The sequence below is a fragment of the Tursiops truncatus genome, chromosome 2, assembly GCF_011762595.2.
Source record: "Tursiops truncatus isolate mTurTru1 chromosome 2, mTurTru1.mat.Y, whole genome shotgun sequence".
In the NCBI taxonomy this organism is placed as follows: Eukaryota; Metazoa; Chordata; class Mammalia; order Artiodactyla; family Delphinidae; genus Tursiops; species Tursiops truncatus.
Genome location: NC_047035.1, coordinates 37,091,131 through 37,114,611, shown reverse-complemented (window position 1 = coordinate 37,114,611; position 23,481 = coordinate 37,091,131). Strand labels below are relative to the sequence as shown.

The following is a 23,481-nucleotide window of genomic DNA, read 5'->3' as shown; positions in this document are numbered from 1 at the left end:
AACAAGGCATGCTTCTCTCTGACACAGTGTCTGTAGTCCTAGCCATTCATGTTGCAAGTGCCCCCTACTCCCAGCTGGGAGAGAACCAGCCGCCTGTCTGAGTGTTTGCCAAGGTCGTGGACTCCCCTGAGGACATACAGCCAAGGAAACTACACCTCCAGAAGCCTCGAACTTCTCTTGTTTTTCAACACAGCCTAACCAAAGACTCTAGTAACCACTGAAGAGCTCTAACTGGTGTGGAAGCCAGGAGTGGTCCAGCCCTCCGTATTTTAGTGGTGGGTTCTAGGAGAAAATATGACTGCTTTTTCTCATTTATTTCAGGGCAAAGGGAAATGATGTGACTGTGCTGTGACATTAGGAAATCACATCAACACAGTGTGGTCTGTGATTCTAAATGTGTTGCCAGATTGAGAGGGAGACTACGGAGACCGGGAGGAGGTACAGCTCTAGGTCAGACTGTGGTTTGGGAGCCAATCAGAGGTGCAGTTCAAAGGACAATGTTTAATTGTTACTAGTGATGCTTCTTAGTGATTCCAAATGCACTGTGAGCATAGGCTGCTTTTAGAGCTATGGCAGGACACTCACAAAGAGACGTCCGTCTCACCATCTGATCCGGAGAATGACTTCAGTCAAGTGAAAAGCCACTCAGGCAAGTGTGGGAAGACGTGTCCAGAGGTCAGAGAATAAGGACTAGAGGTTTCGCAGTAAATGCCAGACTACTGCCTAAGAGCAGGCACTACCTGCCGCAAGTTTCAAATACTGAGACATGGTCAGCCTCTCTGAGCCTTCGTTCTCCATCAGTAAAATGATAGCCATGTACCAGATGATCTTTTAGATGTCTTCTAAGCCCCAAATTCTATGATCTTATGATTTTATAATTCTAAGTTCATTTGACTTAGTTCATAGACCTGATCCAAATGTATCCTTTCCTTATCTTAAGGCTCTCTTGTCTCAAATCAACTCAGGCAAACTAACTAATAGGGCAAAAAATGTTGAATTATAGGGATGGGACTGAGGCAAGGTTAGGAGGGAAGCAATTTCATTTGACACTAACTGAAATTGGGTGTTTCTATCTATATTCTCTCATCTTCTAGAGAAGAGAAACCCTGGGAAGGGCTGGTGACCTGAGTTTTCTTTAGCCTATTAGGAAAGTTAAGAGCCAATGGCTTGTAAGTGGCCAGAATGTTGTGACGGTCCAAGAGAAAACTGAAAACAACTTTGTGTTCTTGTTTAGGGTGTTTCTATTAATGCCACACATTAGATATCCAGCAAGTAGAATGGACTTCAAAGAGCTCTTAGAAAATGTCTGAATGTTTGGGGGAACTGAGGATTTTGTTAAAGGCTATCTAAATGGCCTGTCAATAGAATGTATCAACAATGTACTGTTTCTTCCTCTATACCTCTATCAACTTTTTTTTAGGAACGCAGATAATAAATCAATACATTCTTGTTATTAAAATAACCTGAAATAATACAGAAGTATACAGCTGTGGAAGATAGCTCTCTTCATCACTACGCCTCCTCTCTGCCCCATCTCTCTTTGGAGGTACCCACCATCACCATTTGGTATCCTTTCATTTCTTTTTTCCTGCCACCTCCTCAGTATTTCAGCACACCTTCCCTCTAAATACCCAATCCTTGGAGACCAGTGATAAGAAGAGGACAAGAAACAATGAAAAGTTTAGAAATTTCTACATCCACTAACCAACTTGGTGCCAGTGGTCTGAAAAGAAAGAACAGTACAAAAAATCATTCCCTTGAGGTGATATCGTGTACATGCTTTTAGATTCTAACCTAGTCTACAACCTGAATATTGCCAGGATGTTGGCAAAAACTCCTGGAAGAAGAAAGTACCAAACTGGTTAACTTTATCATTCCCATGGGAGGTATTTCTCTAAAATGATGACTTTGTGGGTAACCAATCCCAGAAAAATTTTAAAGGAAGTTGTTTCAAAACTGTTGTGTTGACAAAGAGATGATAAAGAGTATATATGCATGATTAGGGAATGACTAAAATCTGGGGGAAAGTGCGTCTACTTACTATATCTATGCTTAAACTTGACAGAGAGACATGTAACTGTGGGCAGAGATTAAGCTTCTGGGTGGTGTTATCAACATGGCATTGTTTCAGGCAGAAAAATAAACGTCATAATCCACAGGTCACCAAACCAATGTATTTGGTAGACACCACAGTTCTAGAAAATGAACTCTCTATGAGGCAGGAACCACATCCTGCTAGTCTTCAAAACGCTTTTCTCTGTTTTCCTATTAAGCATTTGCTGATAATCCTGAGAGTCTGTGCATTGACTGTAATCAGACACCACTTATTTTCAACGTCATAGCAATGCCTGACACAGAGTATGGCCTCAGTACACATTTATTTGTTGCTTAATTGTGGTCCATTGTTAGTTAGGCCCATTACTGCTTGGTAATTCTTGTACAAAAACTATAGAGTCAAAGCAACCCTGAGTTAAGTAAAGGGTCCTGAAACCTTCTTCAAGATCCTCAAGCTTCTAGAAGAGTCCACAGCAGTGATAACGAGGTGGCTGCTCGGGGGGCAGGACTGCCTGGCGGGTAAACACATGGCTCTGCGGCTAGAGAACCTGTGCCCGGTCCTGGCTTTGGCACTTGTTAAGTGATCTTGGTCCAGTTACTTAATATCTTTCTAAGGTTCAATCTTTCTCATATGTAAAAATTGTAATAATAGTAATATTTTCCTAATAGAGTTGCTGTGAAGATTGAATGAGGTCATGCTTAGAAGCACATAACAAGTACTCAGTAAATCAAAAAATCCTTCCAAACTGATCACGAGCTTTCTGTTTCTTCTGAAGTTACTGCAGCATTTTCAGATGGAAATGTTTTGTGTATGGTGGTATTCAGGGGGCTAGTGATACGTAAAGTCTGATCTTTTCATCTTTTTCTAGATGATTGTACCACATGTAAATAAATGAATTAAGTACAGCTGTGCCTCAGATTCTCTCCAGGACACTCACAATATGTGCTGGTCCTCAGGTTCCATGAGCTATGGTCATGCTCTGATTAGTTTCCCCCGGGAAAAGGTTCAGTTCCTAATTTTCTCGTTTCTATTACAGTTTTACACCTGCAGTAGAACTCAGAGAAAGAGGAAAGAAAGGCAAAGCAGTTCACTTTGCTGAAATTGATGGTCCAGCTTCAGACAGGTAGCTTAACTTAGCACCATGGCAGTGTTGCTGATAGCACCTCTCAGCAGAATGGCTTAAGCCTCTGCAGACTCTAAGAAAATATCATTCCCGTCATCCTAGGTTGAAATGCAAATAGCCATCAAGGAAGGAACATGCACTATTTCACAGTTATGGTGGGAGTTACAATCATCCCAATGATGTATCCCTGTGATAATTCGGCTATTAGCAAATTTTCAGCTTCTTTAAAAAAAAATCTGAAAATGATAGCTATGCCAAAAATAGATGATTTAAATGATCTATTTTGGATCAAATTGGTATTTACCTTTTATGTAAGGCAGTGTGCATTCCTCCTACCCCTAGCATAGTAAATATAATGTTTAATAAAATGTATTCCAAAATGATCCTACATTAAATGAAACCCACACATGACACTCAGGGTCTCCTTACTTTATAGTAAACACCCCATGTGCCTCAGGGTAGATAAAATACAACTAAAACCTTTCAAAGCACTACTATAGACTGTTATATCCCCAAAACAGGTTGACAGATAAAAGGTTTGCTTTAAGAGACGACAAGTCACCCAAAGGCTTAGAGAAACGAAGTCAGCAGGGCAATGTTACACTCCTCGATGCTAAATGTGAGTAACTGCTTCATCATCCTTACATGTATTACCTGGTGTCAACCTCTAAGGCAGCTCTTTGTCCCTCTTTCAATTGTCCATCTTCTCTCCTTTCAGATGTTGCTTTGCTTTTGCTACAAGATACTGAGATGCAGCATATCTGTTCTTTTACAACATTTCTGAGGTATGTAATGCTGGTGAGACGTTTTAGATCTTTTATCCTTTATTTTGAAATCATCCCATCTGATAAGGGATGACAAATCTGATCTTTGGAGAAAGGGCTGGCTCTATGCAAGCCATTCTCTCAGGATTCAGTTTCCAAGACTGAGACCAAAGAGAGGAAGCCAGAAGTTACAGGAGCCCCAAATAAAGTCCAGGGCAAGGAGTATGGTGAGCACGTCGTCAGAGGCCCATTGAGACTGCGCTATGTATGTATTGGTTAAAGGGTATACTCATTTACTGAAGATCAGTTTTCTCCACTAGTTAGGTTTGGCAGCCCCAACAAGTACTAGGTGTGTGACTCTGGGGGAGCTTTGGGATCTTCCCGAGCCTCAGTTTCCTTGGATACAAAATTGGAAGAAATGGTGTCTCCACGTGGCTGTACGTGGAAGGTGCTTCTCCTGGCAGCTGCACTTGTAAGTGCTCAGTGGGAGTTGGGTATCCTATGCTGTGGGCAGCGCTCACAGACTCCCTCAGCATTCAGTAAAGGCCGCATCTGGCAAACACCTGAGATTCTCTGCCTGAAGCTTTATTCTATGGCAGGAGCACACTCAGCCTGCCTGCAGGGCTACAGGACAAGCTTGGGGCACTAGGAAGTCAGTGCCCGAGAAGCAGCCTCCAATCAGTGATATGCTGGAAGGAGAGTTGGTAGATAAATATCCCAGCTTCCATCTGTCAGGATAACTCTAAGTTTTCTACGCTGTCTCCTAGAGTCCCTCATGGTACTGAACTACATTGGTCCACAGTGATAACGAACTTGTTAACATCCCCTTTCCATCTCACCTCCCCACTCCCCTACTGATGTTTCTTGTGATCACTTCCTAGTAAACTACTTACTCGCAAATCTGTCTCATGGTGTGTTTCTGGGAGAACCCAACCTAGGACAGGTAGTTATCAATACTGTGAAAAAAAAGTCTGCAATGCTCATCTTCATCCTGCTCTCAAGGTATGGTTAAGGAATGCATGCCAGAGTAAGAATTTCCATTTGGGGTTAGAAAGGAAGCAGCAAAAATCTTGTAAGAATATTTAGAAAGAAAACAAAGCCTTCTAGTTTTAAAACAAATGAGATAGGATTGTAAATCGATGCAGTCTTTTTGGAGAGCAAAACTTATGAAACTTTAATGTGCAGATATTCTATGTCCTAGCAATTTCACTTCTAGGAAGTTACTCAGAGATGTGGCTATAAGAATAATTACTGCAGCAATGTCTATAATATTTTTTAAAAACCCAAATATCCATCAGTAGAGGATTAGTTAAATAAATTATGAGCTATAGCATACTTTATCCACCTGTTTAAAAAAGTGAGGAAAATCTATACATGGTATCATGGAAAGAGGTCCATGTTACACAGGTAAGTGACAGAAGCAAGTTGCAAAGACTTGTATATACCGCATTATCCCATTTGTTACCAAAAAAAAAAAAAGTAAGGCATATATTCATGCATATGTATGTGTGCTGGTGGGGGAGGACCTTATATGTGATTGCCTATGCTCTAGAAGGTTTAGGACGGATTCATGTCAAACTCTTAACAGTGGCTACCACTAAGGAGTAGGATAGTGACAAAGGAGTGAGGGGAGAGTCTTTTTACTTGTTACATTTGTGTACTTTTTTTTTTTTTTTTTTTGCGGTACGTGGGCCTGTCACTGTTGTGGCCTCTCCCGTTGAGGAGCACAGGCTCTGGACGCGCAGGCTCAGCGGCCATGGCTCACGGGCTCAGCCGCTCCGCGGCATGTGGGATCTTCCCGGACCGGGGCACGAACCCGTGTCCCTTGCATCGGCAGGCGGACTCTCAACCACTGTGCCACCAGGAAAGCCCACATTTGTGTACATTTTTTAAACAACAACAAAAAATTACCTGTATTATAAAAACACTTTAAAAATGAAAACTAATTGGTAAGCAAAACTATAATTCAGTTGTGACCTCTCAAAAAATTTTGTTTATGAAAATCAGGTTTCTTATATCTTCAACAGTTATAGTAGATAGAATTTTAAATGGTAAATTAGTTGTGTGATGGGTATGGTAACATGTGTTTCTACTTATTCTTGTGTGCCCATATATTTTTTTATGACAAGCTTTATGTTTGAAATATGTTTTCATTATTTTCTTTTAATCTCCCCATAGGAATAAGAATCTTGACGATTTCCTCATGGCATTGTTGTACTATTTATATTATTACTTGGAAAAAATCTCGCAGGAAAAGAAACCCAAAAGCTGTGTGGTGTAAGTAGAATTTTGTAGTGTACTTTATTTTTATTGATTGATTTATTTATTTTTGGCCATGCCACGCAGCTTCCGGGATGTTAGTTCCCCGACCTGGGATCGAACCCGGAGCCCTGGCAGTGAAAGCACTGAGTCCTAACCACTGGACTGCCAGGGAATTCCCTGTAGTGCACTTTAAAGCTTTATCACTGCCAGTATTAAAACTAACTTTTGTCTAGGGTAAAGAGATGATGGAAATTTAAAAATCTTGGAGTATGCTAAAACATTTTACAGGGAGGGGTTCACCAGTTCTAAGGCTCACTGAATAATTCAGATGGGTATTCTGTTAACTAAATATTGCAAATAATATAGACCAGCACTGCCCAATAGAGGAGTATGCCCAATATGTGAGAGCCATATATGTAATTTAAACTTTTCTGATGCCATATTTTTAAAATGTAAAGATACATGTGAAATTAATTTTAACAAGATATCTTATTTAACCCAATGACTCAAAAATATTATCATTGCAACCTGTAGTCAATACTAGGAAGTTATTGATGAAATACTTTACATTTTTGTAGTAAGTGTTTGAAATGGTGTCTATTTTACAAATACAATATACCTCAATTTAGACTAGCCACAGTCAGTGCTCAGTAGCTACATGTGGCTCACAGCTACCATATTGGACAGTGCAGATAGAGATATTGTTTCTGTGTTTGTCTTGCTTACAAAGTTCTTGCTAAAGGCTTTGTAAGCATCTAATGAAAAAAACTAAGAATTTAAAAAATTAACAGATATGACCAAAATGATATTACATATCATAGAAGAAAACGACTTCTTAGGCTACATGTGAAGAATTTAATCACTTTAGGTGGAGGTGGCTCGGAGCTATACAGGGCAAGAATCTGGGAACTCAGAGTCCAGAGCAGAACAATGCCTCTCAGGCTTGGTGACCTTTGCAAGCCATGGAACTTTCCCAGTGCCCAGGCTGCCCTCCCCAGTATATGTGGAACCGACCCAGTGATTTTGCTGTTAGGAATGCTGGATAGAGTCATCAATTTGTTGTTGTAGAATGTTTTCAAAATGCAAAATCCTTGCATATAAACAAGCACTTTGAAAAATTTTGTGGATAGATAAATGTCTTGGGATAGCACTTTTGTAAAGAACCAAATAAATAATTCAAACACTACTACTACAGTAAAGCCATTATAATATGCAACATCTAGCAGAGCAGCCAGAGAACATGAAGTGTTTCCGTGGTAGCAAGCAAATGGGCTCAAGCCAGCTGTGGGCTCAGAGGGTTTGAGGAGTCTTAACTATTTCCAAAGAAGAAATTTATTAGATTTTGATAGCATATTAGCTTATATTTTGTATGTTTTTTTCTAATTCTGTGGATTGTTGCTAATCAAGCAGAGACGTTGGGGGGGGGGGCGGGATGAATTGGGAGATTGGAATTGACATACATACACTCTTGATACTATGTATAAAATAGATAACTAATGAGAACCTACTGTATAGCTCAGGGAACTCTACTCAGTGTTCTGTGGTGACATAAATGGGAAGGAAATCCAAAAAAGAGGGGATATGAGTATATGTATAGCTGATTCACTTTGCTGAACAGTAGAAACTAACACAATATTGTAAGGCAACTATACTCCAATAAAATTTTTTTAAAAAAGCAAAGACATTGTTTAATTTCTTAATTTATAGAAATAGATAACAGAAGAAAGGTTTCTTAGTTATTTTTAAAATATACTAAAGGGCTTCCCTGGTGGCACAGTGGTTAAGAATCTGCCTGCCAATGCAGGGGACATGAGTTTGAGCCCTGGTCTGGGAAGATCCCACACGCTGCGGGGCAGCTAAGCCCGCGTGCCACAAGTACTGAAGCCCACGCACCTAGAGCCCATGCTCCGCAACAAAAGAAGCCACCGCAATGAGAAGCCTGTGCACCGCAACGAAGAGTAGCCCCTGCTCGCCACAACTAGAGAAAGCCCGCACACAGCAACGAAGACACAATGCAGCCATAAATAAATTTAAAAAATTATTAAAAAATAATAAAATAAAATATACTAAAAATTATTAGAACCCAGTGATATATGGTAGACTTTCATGGAAGGAATCAGTTACAGAATGACAAAGAAAAATCCAAGCCTTAAAATTAATGGTTCTGTGGTGTGATTCTAAAAAAAGCATAACAACTTTTCATTTTCAAGCTTCTAGTAGTCAGTTGGTTTATTTATTATAATAGAAACAAATATAAATTACATTGAGATATCTGGATATAAATAACTTTAAGAAAAAAATTAATTTCCATCAAAATAGTGGGGTATAACATAGGGATAATAGTAGCATTCACTTTACAGTTATTGTCCAGATTATATGAGTTAATGCATATTATCTTAGCCTAGTGGTTGGCCCTTGGAAGGAAAGCCTATAACCTGTGAGAGGAGAGCAGGAAGAGTTACAGAAGGATATTAAAGATACACTTTGATGGTCTTAGATGACTAAATGCCCTAATTCCAGAAGAAAAACCTTATCCCCATTTAACGGATGATGAAACTAAGGCTCAGAGAGGTTAAATGGCTGTTGTACATGCCAAGTTAGTGATGGAGCTGAGGCTAGAATCCAGGTCTCTAACTCCAAAGTCTCTGCCTAAACCACTGTGTGGTGTCCCCACATCCCTTACCAATGAACTCGGCTCTCTGTCCCTGAGTTTATCCATTTGTAATTAGGACTTACAGCTTCTGAACAAAGGTACAATTATGTATGCAGTTTTAAACATCATAAGTATTTTCAAGTTATTACAATCGTTGTAATCATAATTTTTAATGGTGGCATAACTTTCCATCAAGCTACTGCATGTTAATAACTTATTGACCTACCTATTAAGAAGCAATGTAGTATAGTGGTTAAGGGTACAGACTTTGGTGCCTGGCTTCAGTCCCACAGGGGCACTCATATGTTAGGTTAATGTCAAATCCTTAAATAGTACTTGGCTCTATTACTACAGCCTGTATTACTACTCCTAGTATCCCTCTATTTTATATATTTTGGGAGTCTCCAGTTTTTCTGATAGTCAAATAGATAAATAATAATGGCATTGAATATCTTCATGCATTAGATTTCTCCCCTAACTTCGGATGATCTTTTACAAAGAATAAATTTCCAGGAGAGATTATTGGATCAAAGTTTATGACCAATTGTATGGCACTTGAAATTATTACTAAAAATTTTTCCAAAGGGTTATACCTGGGTTTATTATTTATTTATTTATTTATTTTTTCTTCTTTGCGGTACGTGGGCCTCTCACTGTTGTGGCCTCTCCCGTTGCGGAGCACAGGCTCCGGACGCGCAGGCTCAGCGGCCATGGCTCACGGGCCCAGCCGCTCCGCGGCATGTGGGATCTTCCCGGACCGGGGCACGAACCCGTGTCCCCTGCATCGGCAGGCGGACTCTCAACCACTGCACCACCAGGGAAGACCCCTATGTTTATTTTAAATGCCAGGCTCTACCCAGACCTACTGAACCAAAATCTGGAAGAGGGGTTGCCCTTCGGAATTTGCACTTTTAGCAAATACCCCAGGCAATTCTTACATATATTAAAACTTGAGAACCATTGGCGGAAACGTTTCAAAGCATTTCTTCGTTGTTGTTTGGTTTGCTTTGTTTTCAACAGCAGAAGAAGAGATTAACTATAGGCAGGTCTGGCAAAGCAGGGGTGAGGATGAGGGAAGGCAACAGGGAGGCAGGCACAGTGATGGTCACCGGGGTGCTCGTGGGTGTGTGTGTTGGGTTTATATGATATTTGGGCATTTAAAGTTGGAACCCACCTTATCTATTCCAGAAACTCATTTTATTCCAATTACTCACAGGCCTTCTCACCACAGTGATAATGTTTTGTGCTTTGAAACATCCGTATTATCCTTAAACCCACCACCTTTCCCCACAGCTTATCCTCATGCAGTCAGTCTAGTGGTTAACATCAGAAGGGGCAGGTTGTCTTTCTTGTTTAGAGTGCATTTCGTTTGGCTTTTGTCTTTCTGAAAATAAAAAGGCAGGGACAAAGTTAGTGACACTTCATTTTTCAATAGCAATCATTGGAATGTATTGTCGGCAATGTTTCCTACTGTACTGTACAGCAAAAATGTCTAAAATTAGGCTTCAGACATGCTGTAACCTAAAAACAGGTTGCCTTTTAGAAAGTACATTTGCAATTCAATTGGAACTGGGGCTGTGTTTTCACAGGGAAGCAAGGTGATTGTAATTGATGCCAGAGTTCCCAGAGTGGTATTCCACAGATGCCACCTTAGCAAACACAGAACTGAGGGTGGACAAACATCGAGTAGTTCAAACATGGAGCCCCCGAACTTAGTAATAACATCAGAAACCCAGGGGAAGCTAAGGTGGGAAAGAGTCTCCATGGCTGTTTTAGCAAAACAGCAGGAAAATTGGCTGCTAACTGCCACAGAAACTAGTATAGGGAATTTGTTAGTTGAGCTGTTCTATATAAATTAGGACTTCCTGTGTATAAAAGTGAGGATACATATACAATTTATAAAGAATCTATTAAAAAAGTGAATATTCAGCATAAACTTGAGATGCTGATTACAATGATAAATATCAAAGGGCTTTGAGGAACTTTCTCTGCCACAGCTCAAATAAAATAAATGCAATGATAAGTGAGGTGTGTTGACTCAGGTTTCTTTCAAAATAGTTTATACTTCTGACTTTTTACTAATTAATATAGACATTTGCCAACATTAATCCAGATTATTGTTTTTCTTTTCAGGGGCCTTGTAGAGAAAAAAGAGATGGAATTGATTATCAGTAAGTTAGAAGCAGCACAGAAATACTTGGCACAGGAGTACTGTGTCCTCGTCCTGGGCTTGGGAATGCCTGATAAGCATCACATGTGCTGCGGAAAGTAAGTCCCCACTTAGGATTTTGTTAGATCTTCACTTGTGTGTAGATCCACATCCTTACAACCCTCAGCTTTGACTTTTGGTGCCCCTGAGAAAGGTTCCTTTTTTGTTGTACAGAATCACTGGCCTCAGCTGAGACTCTGTCCCAAACACATGTGACATCTTGTTTGAGAGAGCCAAATGAGTATAGGAAGAATCCCAGAACCTTGGCTGATATATTTTTTTCTTTTTTCAAATTAAAGTTGATTTACAATATCGTGTTAGTTTCAGGTGTGGCAGATGTTTTAACAACCTTCTACTATTTGGGTATAAATTTCTCTCAGGTTATATCAGTTCAATGAAATCTTGCTTTCTGCCAGGAAGGCTTCTTGCTGTCCGACAAGGGCCACTTGGCTGCCTTGGGCAGGAGGCCAAGTGATGGGCCAGTGTTGAAGCGGGTATTGGGTGTGTCCCCTTCCCTTCTGCTGCTTGTTTTGCAGCAACAGTTGTGGGTATAATTGTGTAAGGTGGGAGTTGTAAGATGACCCTGTTTGTGGGAAGGCAATTTTTACCTTAGGATAACAGTTCATACACTACTATAACTAAAATTTTAAAGTGTCTTATCACAGGAAAGTTTGGGGTCACAGGAGAGAAAACTCCAATCCTTAAGCCAAAATCTCCTTCTCTTAAGTAGTAGTTTCACAACAGGCTCAAGATCCATGCCATGGTCATGGCCAGACCTTTTACATTTTTTAAAAACTTTATTGGAAAAGAACCCAATACATGATTTCTCTCTCTCCACATTCCCCCACATTTTCAAAATACAAATATTTGTATTGTACATACTTTTTTGTGTTCCACATTTTTTCTGTGTACCTTTTTCTATTATTCTGCTTATATAATCTCACCTACCACTTTGAATAACAACTGTAGTCATTCTGTTGTATAATATACCAGTTTGCTTAACCATTCCTCTTGTGTACATCTGTGTGGTTTCAGTTTTTCTGCTTTCTAATGTTTTTGCATTGAATATCTTTATATAAATAACTTTGTTCATTTGGGCTGTTTACTTATGGCTTATTACCCAGAATGCACTTATCTGGAAGGCATGAACAATTTTATAGCTCTTGTTACATATTGCCAGATTGTCCTTTAAAAAGATTAAAACATTCTTTATCACCATAAGCAATAAGCATACTTGTTTTTATTAGTTTAGTATTTTTAATAGCTTAAAGGTATATAAAAATCTTAAGGATATTTTATTTGACTGAATATTTTTCATGACTACAGAGTTTGTGTTCTTTTTTTGTGTACAATAATTTATTGCCTGTTCCTCCTCTAGTTTTAACCATCTATCAAGTGGAAACTGGGAATTAGTATAATTTATATTTCATATAGCAAGGATTGGTTACTTGTTTTTTCTAGTTTGTTGCTTTCATTTTGATATTTACGTTTTTACACATTATGAAAATGTTTTAAGTTTTTATTTATTTGAACATTTCCACCTTGTTTCTGATGCTATTCAATAGTCATACAAGTTCTTGCATTCCTGGGTTCATTCTGTTCATTTCCAGGCTAAACTCCTCACCTTTCTTTCTTAGTTTTTAAAAATAGGATTAAAGGGCTTCCCTGGTGGCACAGTGGTTGAGAGTCCGCCTGCCGATGCAGGGGACACGGGTTCGCGCCCCGGTCTGGGAAGATCCCACAAGCTGCGGAGTGGCTGGGCCCATGAGCCATGGCCGCTGAGCCTGCGCGTCCGGAGCTTGGGCTCCACAGCAGGAGAGGCCACAACAGTGAGAGGTCCGTGTACCGAAAAAAAAAAAAAAAAGGATTAAAAAAAAAAAGCTTTGATCCATTTGAAATTTGTTATATCTGATCAGATGAGCTATGAATCTAAGATATTTTTTCTTTACTAATAGCCAACTTTCCTGTAATATTTATTAGTGATATTTTCCACTGTAACATTTCTTGTTTATTAGATGTTGAATTTTTCTAATATTTTAACCCATTTTAGGGAATTCCTATTGAATTTTTTTGATTAGTTTTTCTCTTTTAAACATCAGAACTATACAGCTTGTATTTTGCTTTGCTTTATTCAACAAACATTATTGCTCTGTGGTAATCGTGGTGCTAAGTGCCAGGGTACAAGGAAAATGGTCTCTCCTTTCAAGGAGCATACAGTCTATTGGAGGAGTCATCAGGTAAGGAGACCAGTGACTGTTGCAATAGAGGTATAGACAGAGATTGGGCACCCAAAGCAGGAAAGGCGAGGAGCAGTGGACCTCAGGGAGTGCAGGCAGTGAGCTGGGCTGGAAAGGAGGTGATTTAGCTGAAAACAAGTACTCACTCCTATTACCTCCAGAAACCTTATATTTGGTGATCTTGCCTATTTGAGATCAATTTCACTATTAATCAAGTTCTAAGCAATATCTACCAAGAACCTTTTATTGTTTATTGTATTAAGACCTATACTTTAGCTTAGGAAATAGTGTCATCTTTGCTATATTGAATCCTCTCAAACAGCTGTAAGTTGTATTCTCCATTTATTCATATTGTTCTTTATTTTGTCCATTAAAGTTTTACATAGTAATAGTTAAAGAAATTTGTGTGGTCCTAAATTAGATTAGCACTTATGTATTCACGTAATCAATTTTTTAAATACCAATGTGAAGTTTGGGTTTATTTATTTGTTTTTAATTGTATAAGTACTTCATGAACATATCCTAAGGGTAAAAAATTTAAATAGTTATGTATATAGTTTATAGTTAGTATTGTAGAGTTAAAAGTTAAAGTCTCCTACTTCCTCCACCATCCTTCAATATCAATCTCTCCCCAGAAGTAAGTACTGTTACTTCTGGCCCGATGTATGTCCTCTTGGTTTTCTATCCAATTATACGTATGCACTTACATTGTTGTTAAATACATCAGATTAATGCTATGTTGTCATTTTGAAATGTGCTTTTTTCACTTATAAATCTTGGATATTTTTGAAGATTAGTACACATAGATCTACCATATTCTTTTTTAAAAGTTAAAGTCTCCTACTTCCTCCACCATCCTTCAATATCAATCTCTCCCCAGAAGAGAGATCCCCACATAGATCTACCATATTCTTTTTTAAAAATGGAATAGTTCTTAAACCATGGATATTACGGACTTATTATCATTAACTGATTATTTCCCTGTTGATGCATGTTTGGTAATATATTTTTGATGACAAAAATATATAAGAATGCATTTGCTTTTATCAGTTTATGTCATAACCAATGACACATATATTAAACACATTTCCTGCCTATGTAAAATTTTAATTTATCTCCTAGGATTTTCTAGGTATATAATCATATCATCTGTAAAAGGTAGTTTTTAATTTCATTTTTTCCTAGAGTCATATTTAAAATTTTTAATTAGCTATAGTAGTAGCATTTCCTGTATCTAATACCATTAAAGAAGTGACTGAAGTCAACCTTATTTTTTTCTGTTATAAAAGAGAATAAGCTAGCACATGCTATTTACTTATTGTATTGACCCTTAGTTTAAGTGATGAATTATTTATCATGTCGAGAAAATAACTCCTTGTTTCCCTATATGTTCAAAAATAGTTTTGTTCTTTCTTTTTATAAAATTAATGCATAGTCGTGTACAATAATTAATCAATACATAAAAAGGAAAGGGTAAATCTGTTGTCAACATTTCATTTATTATCCTTTCAGACATCTCTATATGCACACCCAGACACACAATTTTACATAAATAAATAGAATTTATTATTCTATAACATTACACCTGTAAAATATACCCAATAACATACTTACTTAATAGACCACCTGTGAAAATTACATGATATAATACATAGAAAACACTGAGACCCATCCTTGGCACATACTATGTATTCAGTAAAGTTAGTTATTATTATTCCTTTTTTGTTGTTATTACTGTTATTGCTATTAATCTGTGGAATTTGGTAGTAAGTATAACTCTACAACATCACCTTTAATGGCTTCCTGGTATTCCAAATATGTTTAACTTATTGATGAACAGTTGGAATATTTCCTTTTTAAATATTAGGAATAACACTGCAATGAACTTTCTTATACCTATATTTGATGTACTTGTCTAGTTTGTCCTAAAGATAAATTTTTTACAGTAGAATTCCCGGGTCAAAGAGAATGCATATTTAAATATGATGTATATGTTTAAATTTTGAAAGTCCTGTTCAAGAATAGATGTTACTATGGACAAGAAAATAAATGGAAAAACAGATAATTTGTTAGAGTAAAGGGACTATGGGCGATTTAAAAAGTACCTTGCATTATGGAGGACTTCCCTGGTGGCACAGTGGTTAAGAATCTACCTGCCAATACAGGGGATACGGGTTCGATCCCTGGTCCAGGAAGATCCCACATGCCACACAGCAGCTAAGCCTGTGCAGCACAGCTATTGAGCCTGCACTCTAGAGCCCGCGAGCCAGAACTACTGAGCCTGCGTGCCACAACTACTGAAGCCCGTGCGCCTAGAGCCCGTGCTCTGCAACAAGAGAAGCCACCGCAATGAGAAGCCGGTGCACTGCAACAAAGAGTATCCCCCACTCGCTGAAACTAGAGAAAGCCCATGCGCAGCAACAAAGACCCAACACAGCCAAAAAAAAAAAAAAAAAGTGCCTTGCATTATCAAACAAGTTGTTGCATCTTTTGAGACCTAGCCTATGATATTTACTGTTTTCCTGTTCTCTCTTAAGGTTGTATGATTTGTCCCCACTGCTTTGTTATAGTTTGAGAATCTAAAACGCTTAATGAAATTCTATATTATACTTTGCTGTTCTCACCTGGTTTTTCCAATTTATTTTACTTTATTTTTTATCATTACCATTAACCTTTACTAAACATTTTACTCTATCTGCATTTTAATGTCTTTCATGTGAGTGTGGATTTCTACCCTTTCATGTAGTGAACTTTATAACAATTCCATGTGGTTCAATTTTTTCTTTTTTCAGTTTTTCTGAGCCTTGAAACCTTTTGCTTCCACCTACAAAGAGAAACATCAGGTGGGACAGAGACTGTATTGGTTTAAGAACTTCATGGTTTAGTTGGAATAGGTTCTCTCCAGGCTTCTCCAGGGTCTAAGGGGCAAAAGCATATGTTCTCTCCACTCTTCTTGGCTATTTATAAGGACATACATTGGTCTATAAAGTTTAAAAACAAAAATGCATGTGAGATTTCTCTCAAATAGGGACTTGATATTTATTAATGTTTATATCAATGTATTTTCAGTTCAGGCTCATTGTCTTTGTTTTTTGGTTATATTTTGGCATTGTTGGCCATTTCTCTTCTCTTGCACCCCTCTTGTCCACAGTGGTAGCTATACTCAGTCTGCTTCCCATGTCTACCATCTCTGTGATTCACTTTGTGTGGTTTACCATGATTTGGGAATGCCCTCTTAATACATCTCCAGCAACATTCATTCTTTATTCTACTACATCATTTCTGCTCTTGAGAGTTTTCACGGCTATGTTCAGTTCTTTTATGGAGTTGACAGGTTTAGTGCTGTCTTCCAGTGCAGCAGCCATGAAAACGTGCCACTCAGATCTGCTACAGTGCAGGGTGTAATTGACCAGCGGCCCCTGCTGCTGCACTCTGAATCCACCACCAGGTTTGTGCTGAGGCCACTCTTCCCATGGACTGTCTCCAGCCAATGTCTGAGGGCAGCGGGGACACTAAAGCAGGCTCATTCCTGCCAGACATGGGACTCCTCGGGTGGGTGACTGGCTTGAGGGCTTCCCTTTGGCCTGGTCAGAACTTTCTTGTGAGGTGTAGTAGTAGAAGGAATAGAGAGAGATTTAAAATTGGGGATTGATAGTTAAGCATCAAAAAACATTCCTGTGGCCCAAATACAGAAGGCCTTTCCGGGTCCCTAGAGCTGTTGGTAGAGACTCAGCTTGCCACAGACTCCCTTAATTAGGAAGAAGTGGTGTTTTCTTTTCTTGACAGAACTTTTAAGAAAGGTATTATAGTAAAATAATAGCTTTATAAATTTTCCTATTTAATCACTTGTAAAAATCACCTTTTCTCAACGTTAATTTCTTCTCTCTTTAAAGCGTCACTTCTAATTAAGAAAACTAGAATTTAAGTTTTGTATCAGTCAGCTCAGCCTACCATAACAAATTGTCACAGATTGGATGGCTTAAATGATAGAAATTGGAAGTCTGAGGCCAGGATGCCAGCATTGTCAGGTTCTGGTGAGGGTCCTCTTCCTGGCTTGCAGATAGCTGCCTTCTTACTGTGTCCCCCATGGTGGAGAGAGAGAACCCTAGTCTCGCTTCCTCTTCTTAAAAGGACAAAAATCCCATTATGGGGCCCCACCTTCATGACCTCATCTAAACCCAATTTTCTCCCAAAGTCCCTGCCTCTAAGCACCACCACATTGGGGGGTTTAAGGGCTTCAACATATGCATTAGGGTGGTAGGGGGAGATACAACCATTCAGTCCACAACAAGGTTAAAAAAACACCTACTCTAAAAAAATTTTTTAAATTTATTGCCCATATTATTCAATTTTTAAAAGAACATAGGCATTGCAAACTAATTTGGGGATGAAAAACAAACTGTAAATGTATCGTAATTAGAGATTTTTAAAAATTAAATTTATTTATTTTTGGCCGTGTTGGGTCTTCGTTGCTGAGCGCAGGCTTTCTCTAGTTGTGGCGAGCGGGGGCTACTCTTTGTTGTGGTGCGCGGGCTTCTCATTGCTGTGGCTTCTCGTTGCGGAGCACGGGATCTAGGCACGCGGGCTTCAGTAGTTGCAGCACACAGGCTCAGTAGTTGTGGCTCACGAACTCTAGAGCTCAGGCTCAGTAGTTGCGGTGCATGGGCTTAGTTGCTTCACGGCATGTGGGATCTTCCCGGACCAGGGCTCGAACCCGTGTACCCTGCATTGGTAGGCGGATTCTCAACCACTGTGCCACCAGGGAAGCCCCATAATTAGAGATTTTATCATATCTTTTAGTTTCCTAGATATAGAACCTCCACTTAAGTTGTACTTTTAGCAGTACCTTTTTATTACAATATATTTTTTATACAAACTTTTAAAGGAGCTCATGTTTGCAAGTAAGTGATTGCCTCAGTTTAGTACTAGCTCATTTCCAGGAGATGTTGATCTTTTTGCCATTGTAGGCAATGTCACCTACTTTCCTCCTGCTTGTTGGATAGCAGTTTGGAGCTCACCAGCCACCATTCACATAACAAATTTTATACAGGTCAAATTGCTGAACAAAGGATATTGAGGAAAACAGATTATAGCATGTCCTTACCAGTAAAAGTTGTTAATTGGCGGTGGGTGTTGATTGTGTCCTTGAATGAAGTTTACATTGCTCTTTTGGTTGTTTTTATCTAGGAGAAGATAAGGACAATGTTTTTGCCAGTTGTGAGTGATTACCTGATTTTAACATATCATTATTTAACTTCTTCCCAATGTGAACAAGCTGATATTCGCATGAGAACATTTTCATGTGTATTTTCTGATTTTTCTCTCTAATGTATGCATACTTAATATTGGACTAAAACACCTTATCCCTGGAGATAATTTTAACGATTTCAGTAGAATCAGAAATTTGGGGGCTGTTAATTTAGTGCTTTCATGTTTCTTGAGAAGTAAGAGGACATGCCTTTCTATTCTAAATGCATCTGTGAAATCCTGATATTACAAAAGCTTTGGCAAAATTTTGACGAACATGTTCAGTAAAAGCTCTCTGTGTGGGGCTTCCCTGGTGGTGCAGTGGTTGAGAGTCTGCCTGCCGATGCAGGGGACATGGGTTTGTGCCCCGGTCCGGGAGGATCCCACATGCCACGGGGCGGCTGGGCCCGTGAGCCATGGCCGCTGAGCCTGCGCGTCCGGAGCCTGTGCTCCACAGCGGGAGAGGCCACAACAGTGAGAGGCCCACGTACCGCAAAAAAAAAAAAAAAAAAGCTCTCTGTGTTTTCCATGGTGGATAAGAAAACCTCCTCATGGCACAAGCCATAGAATTAGATCTGATCTTTGGTTATGGCCAATTCTGGCTCCAACCCCGCCTCTACCTAGGAGGTATACCCTCCTCCTCTGCGGTCAGTGCAGCTGTCACCTGACCGGTGACCAAAGAGGCTGGCTGTGGGGACGAGGATGGGGAGAAAGGCGTTTCTTTGAAGCTCAGGTGTTTAAATCATCTTTAAGCCCTCCCCCTGCCACCTCCAGTCACTTGCACCAAGGCCTCTTTTCCCTCTCCCAAACACATTCCTTTGAAATTTCTATTCCCTTGTACAGAGCAGGCCTTGACCATCATTTAAACCTGACTTCACCTAAGGCAGCAGGGGGCAAGTGGGAGCACAGTTTTTTTCTCTCTCCAGCCCAGAACCCCATGGGTCTGGCCCTAGGCTTTGCACCCCTTCAGGAGTCACTAAAAATATAAGCTCTCCTCATTTTGGTTTAGAGCTAAGAGTCTAATATAGCAAGAAGGAATAAGAAAGCACATAACAGGCCAATGACAATCTCTGGGTTTACCAACAGCTTGGCTTTCCCCTCTTTCCTTTGGATTCCGCCTTCATGGGTAAATGTACAGCGTCTTTGCTGACCAGCACGGCAGCCAGTTGCCACGTGTGGCTATTGAGCACTTGGAATGTGGCTGGTCCACGTTGAAATGTGCTGTAAGTGTAAAATATACGCTATACAAAAAGTTTAAAAATGAATAAAATATTGATTACATATTGAAATGATAATATTTGGGGGGTTGGGGTACAGTATATTATTAAAATTAATATCACCTGTTTCTTTTTACTGTGGCTCCTAGAAACTTTTAAGTTACATTTGTGGCTTGCATTATATTTCTATTGGATTGTGCTGTTATCAACCCTGTTTCAATTTGTAGAGGACTTGGGGGGCCTAAGTTTGTTATTTATACTCAGTACATTTCTAAATTTATAACCAATTTATAATTATTATGTACTTATTAAAATTATAGAATATATAGTTATTTTATATGTATAAAATTAAAATATAAAAATAATTTTTTAAAAAAGGAAAACGACTCAGGATTAACCAGCAAGAGGTGAACGGGAAGATTTAAATGTGCTCATTCCCAAATGTACTCATTCTCGGTCTCCATTTCCTGAACTCATTTCAGTTTTACATGCAGAGCTAAATCAGAATGGTCAAAAGAAATTAAAAAAAAAAAGAATGGTCAGAAGAAACCCACTACATTCTGTTCTTAATTTCTGCACTGTGAACTATATCAGTTTGCTCTGGACTTTAAGAGAGAAAGAAGTCCCAGTTTTGTGACAACTTGAGGGAAAGGAGAGGAGGTTCATGGTACCTTCTCTTCTAATGTTTGAAAAAAGAAAAATGAAAGAAAAGGAGAGAAAGTGTGTGTTTCCTGGTCAGTCACTCTGTCATTTCAAAACCTTGCTAAGATGGTGCTGGTTTGGGTTGTGCCAGCATAAATACTGCTCTAAACCTTCTCTCAAGGACACAGGCCAACTCAGTATCCCAAAACCAGAGTTTGGTTGGTTTCCGCTTGACAGGTGTGCAGGGTCTCTGGTTTCAGCTGGCAGAGGCAGTGGAAGGGCGGGAATACCACAGAAGCACTCTTGTTGGGTAAAGGCTTTAGGTGACACAGAAGGAGGCTTGTCCTAAAAAGTTTCTGCTGGGCTCTGTTGTTTAATGGTTTCATCTTTAAAATATCTTAAAGAAAAAGCTTATTTTCCTAGCATTCTGGGTTACAAGGACAAATGTGGAGACCTGACAGGCCTGATTTTTAGTTCAGACTCTGTCCCTAACTAAATATGTCTTTGGACTTCGGTCTCAACATCAGTCTCCCCACGTGTACAGTGGGAATAATCATGCAGTCTTGTGAGAATTAAATGTGATCATAAATGTAAAGGGCTTAGCATAGTATTTGGCACATAGTCCATATTTAGTAAATGTTCACTGTAATTACTGTTGCCTTAATTCTTTGTTGAAGACTTGCACGTGAGGAAATGAAGCATCTGCCAGAGGGGAGGGACCCACCCCAGTAAAAGCTGAACCACCTCTTCAGTGGTTCCTCCAAATGGAGAGCTAGTTTGGGCCCATACAGACCATGAAGTCTCTGTGAAAAAGCTGGAGGTCCTGAGGAGTTTGGGTCAACTTCCCCAGACCATGGGAGTCGGGACAGTTCTGGAGAACCTGATACCAGGGCCACTCCTAGGAGTCAGTTACTCCAAGGAAACCCAAAGCAAAAGCAGAAGCAGACCCAGGATCAACCTTGGAGTGCCCTGGGTCTGGCCTTGGCCCCCAAGACTGATCAAGTGACTGCAGGTGCACAGCCCCGTCATTCAACTCTCAAGTCCTCCCCTGGCCATGCCTGCTTTCCCAAGGCTGGCAATCAGAATTAGAATGGCCTGTGTTCTGAATGGAGAGGGAGGCCAAGTTTACTAAGTGTGCCCGTGCCAGTACCCTTAACACTGAACTTGTGTTGCTAGGACTCTTGGGCGTTTGCCTACCTTTAAGAGACAAGGCTCGGTCTACATACTTCATTCAGAAGGAAGAGCGCACTTTTCTTCCCAGCCAGTTGATTGTATGGCATAGGTAGACCTGTGTCTGTTTTGTTTCTGATTCTTTCTGTACCCAATAGCCATAACCATTGTTTAAGATTTTTTTTTCTTTTCCTTTATTTTAGACTTAGCCTCTAGTTCTTTACTTCCATACCTACTAACACCTTGTGTTACCTCTTCACCACCTTTCCACTCTCCTCATCTCCCTAACACTTACATTACTAGAAACATTTGGAAGAATATAGCGAGGGCTGGCTTGTTTATCCTGAATTTATATTGATTAGCTTTTTTATGAACCCCACTTTAGTGGGTTTTTTTTTAGTTTTTTTAATAGTTGATTTATTTCTGCTGTATAGCAAATTGATTCAGTTATACATATATATACATTCTTTTTCATGTTCTTTTCCATTATGGTTTATCACAGGATATGTTGATTAACTTTTGACCAAACACTAGAGGTTTTGATCTGGGTAACCTAAGAAGCTGAAGAAAAAGACATTGGCATTCATTATCAATGCCTTTTTTTTTTTTTTTTATCCTGGTACGCGGGCCTCTCACTGTTGTGGCCTCTCCCGTTGCGGAGCACAGGCTCCGGACGCACAGGCTCAGCAGCCATGGCTCATGGGCCCAGCCGCTCCGCGGCATGTGGGATCTTCCCGGACCGGGGCACAAACCCGTGTCCCCCGCATCGGCAGGCGGACTCTCAACCACTGCGCCACCAGGGAAGCCCTATCAATGCCTTTTGATAGCATTTATGTGACTAAATAGATACGGGACCACAGGTAATGATCTGCAAAAGGCCTTTTGAAGATAAGGGGTTGCCTAGGTCACTGAAATATTGAACTTCCCTTTCCAACCTATAGTTGTGATTTGTTATATTTCAGGGGGAAAATATCAAATACACAAAAAGACTGGAAATTCTTTGAGGTGAGTCACTTACGTTTAGGGGCTCTGCTCTTTGATATGAAACATGAAGTATAGCAACAGCGATAGACATTTGTCAGGCACCTGTTTTTAATGAATATCCTTTCTACAAAGGATACTAATAAGCTGTGTGCCACTCCTTAAATCTTTGGTCTGATTTGCCTTCTGCAAAGGTGAGTACATGTATAATTTTCCGCAGCCCTTCAGGCATGTGGAGAGAGCAGGGCATCTGGGTTTGCGTCTGCTCAGTAGTGTTCTATAGACAGGTGGGAGCTTTTCATGTCGTAACTGTGGGTTCCGATTCTCGTCTGTTTCTGTCGTAGTCCTTTTATACTTTCTGTACGTATGTAGCCTGGATTGTCTTCCGACGTCAACACTTCACAGAGATTGAGGAAGAAATAGGGAGGCTCTTTCGTTCCGACATGTTCAACATTCCTCGAAGGAAGCGTGAGGATGAAGAGTCAGGAGGGGAAAAGAAACGCATGACTTTTGTACAATTCAGGTATGACCTTTTGACTCTCCTAAGCTCAAGGACATTTCTAGAAAACAAGATGATGTGACCTAAATGTCACCCCCACCCCCAGGAGAATGATGGCAAAGCGCCCAGCGATGAAAAAAGCCATTAACATGCGCTCTCCAGTCATGTCTACTCTGCTGCCCTCTCTCAGAGAAAAAGCTCAGAATATCTCTGACAAAAAGTACCGCCAAGCAGGCATGAAATTCCCAGTCTGGATGCAAGAGCACAAGGAAAATCTGGACTCTGTGCACATGCCAATGTAAGTGGCCCAAGGAGAGAGGAAGGAGAGAAGGCTGAGTGTTGCTTCCTAGGTGGGACCCAGGAGGGGCAAGGGCTCAGACACGGTGCCTCTGCCAGAAAGCTGAACAAAGCTGGAAGCATC

At 39.9% G+C, this 23,481-nt stretch overlaps 1 protein-coding gene across 5 annotated transcripts in view; it reads left to right on the top strand.

Moving 5' to 3' along the window:
• PPP1R36 (protein phosphatase 1 regulatory subunit 36) overlaps window positions 1–23,481 on the top strand; it is a 39,894-nt gene that overhangs the window by 7,157 nt on the left and 9,256 nt on the right. For 3 of the 5 annotated variants that reach the window (XM_073800377.1, XM_073800374.1, XM_073800373.1), the window contains exons 3-10: window positions 3,093–3,179; window positions 3,701–3,798; window positions 3,898–3,964; window positions 6,122–6,220; window positions 10,992–11,126; window positions 22,543–22,585; window positions 22,906–23,084; window positions 23,167–23,358. In XM_073800377.1, the coding sequence (XP_073656478.1) occupies window positions 3,093–3,179; window positions 3,701–3,798; window positions 3,898–3,964; window positions 6,122–6,220; window positions 10,992–11,126; window positions 22,543–22,585; window positions 22,906–23,084; window positions 23,167–23,358 (900 nt within the window). The remainder of the gene's footprint in view (window positions 1–3,092; window positions 3,180–3,700; window positions 3,799–3,897; window positions 3,965–6,121; window positions 6,221–10,991; window positions 11,127–22,542; window positions 22,586–22,905; window positions 23,085–23,166; window positions 23,359–23,481) is intronic. The other 2 variants (XM_073800376.1, XM_073800375.1) reach the window with 1 other exon arrangement.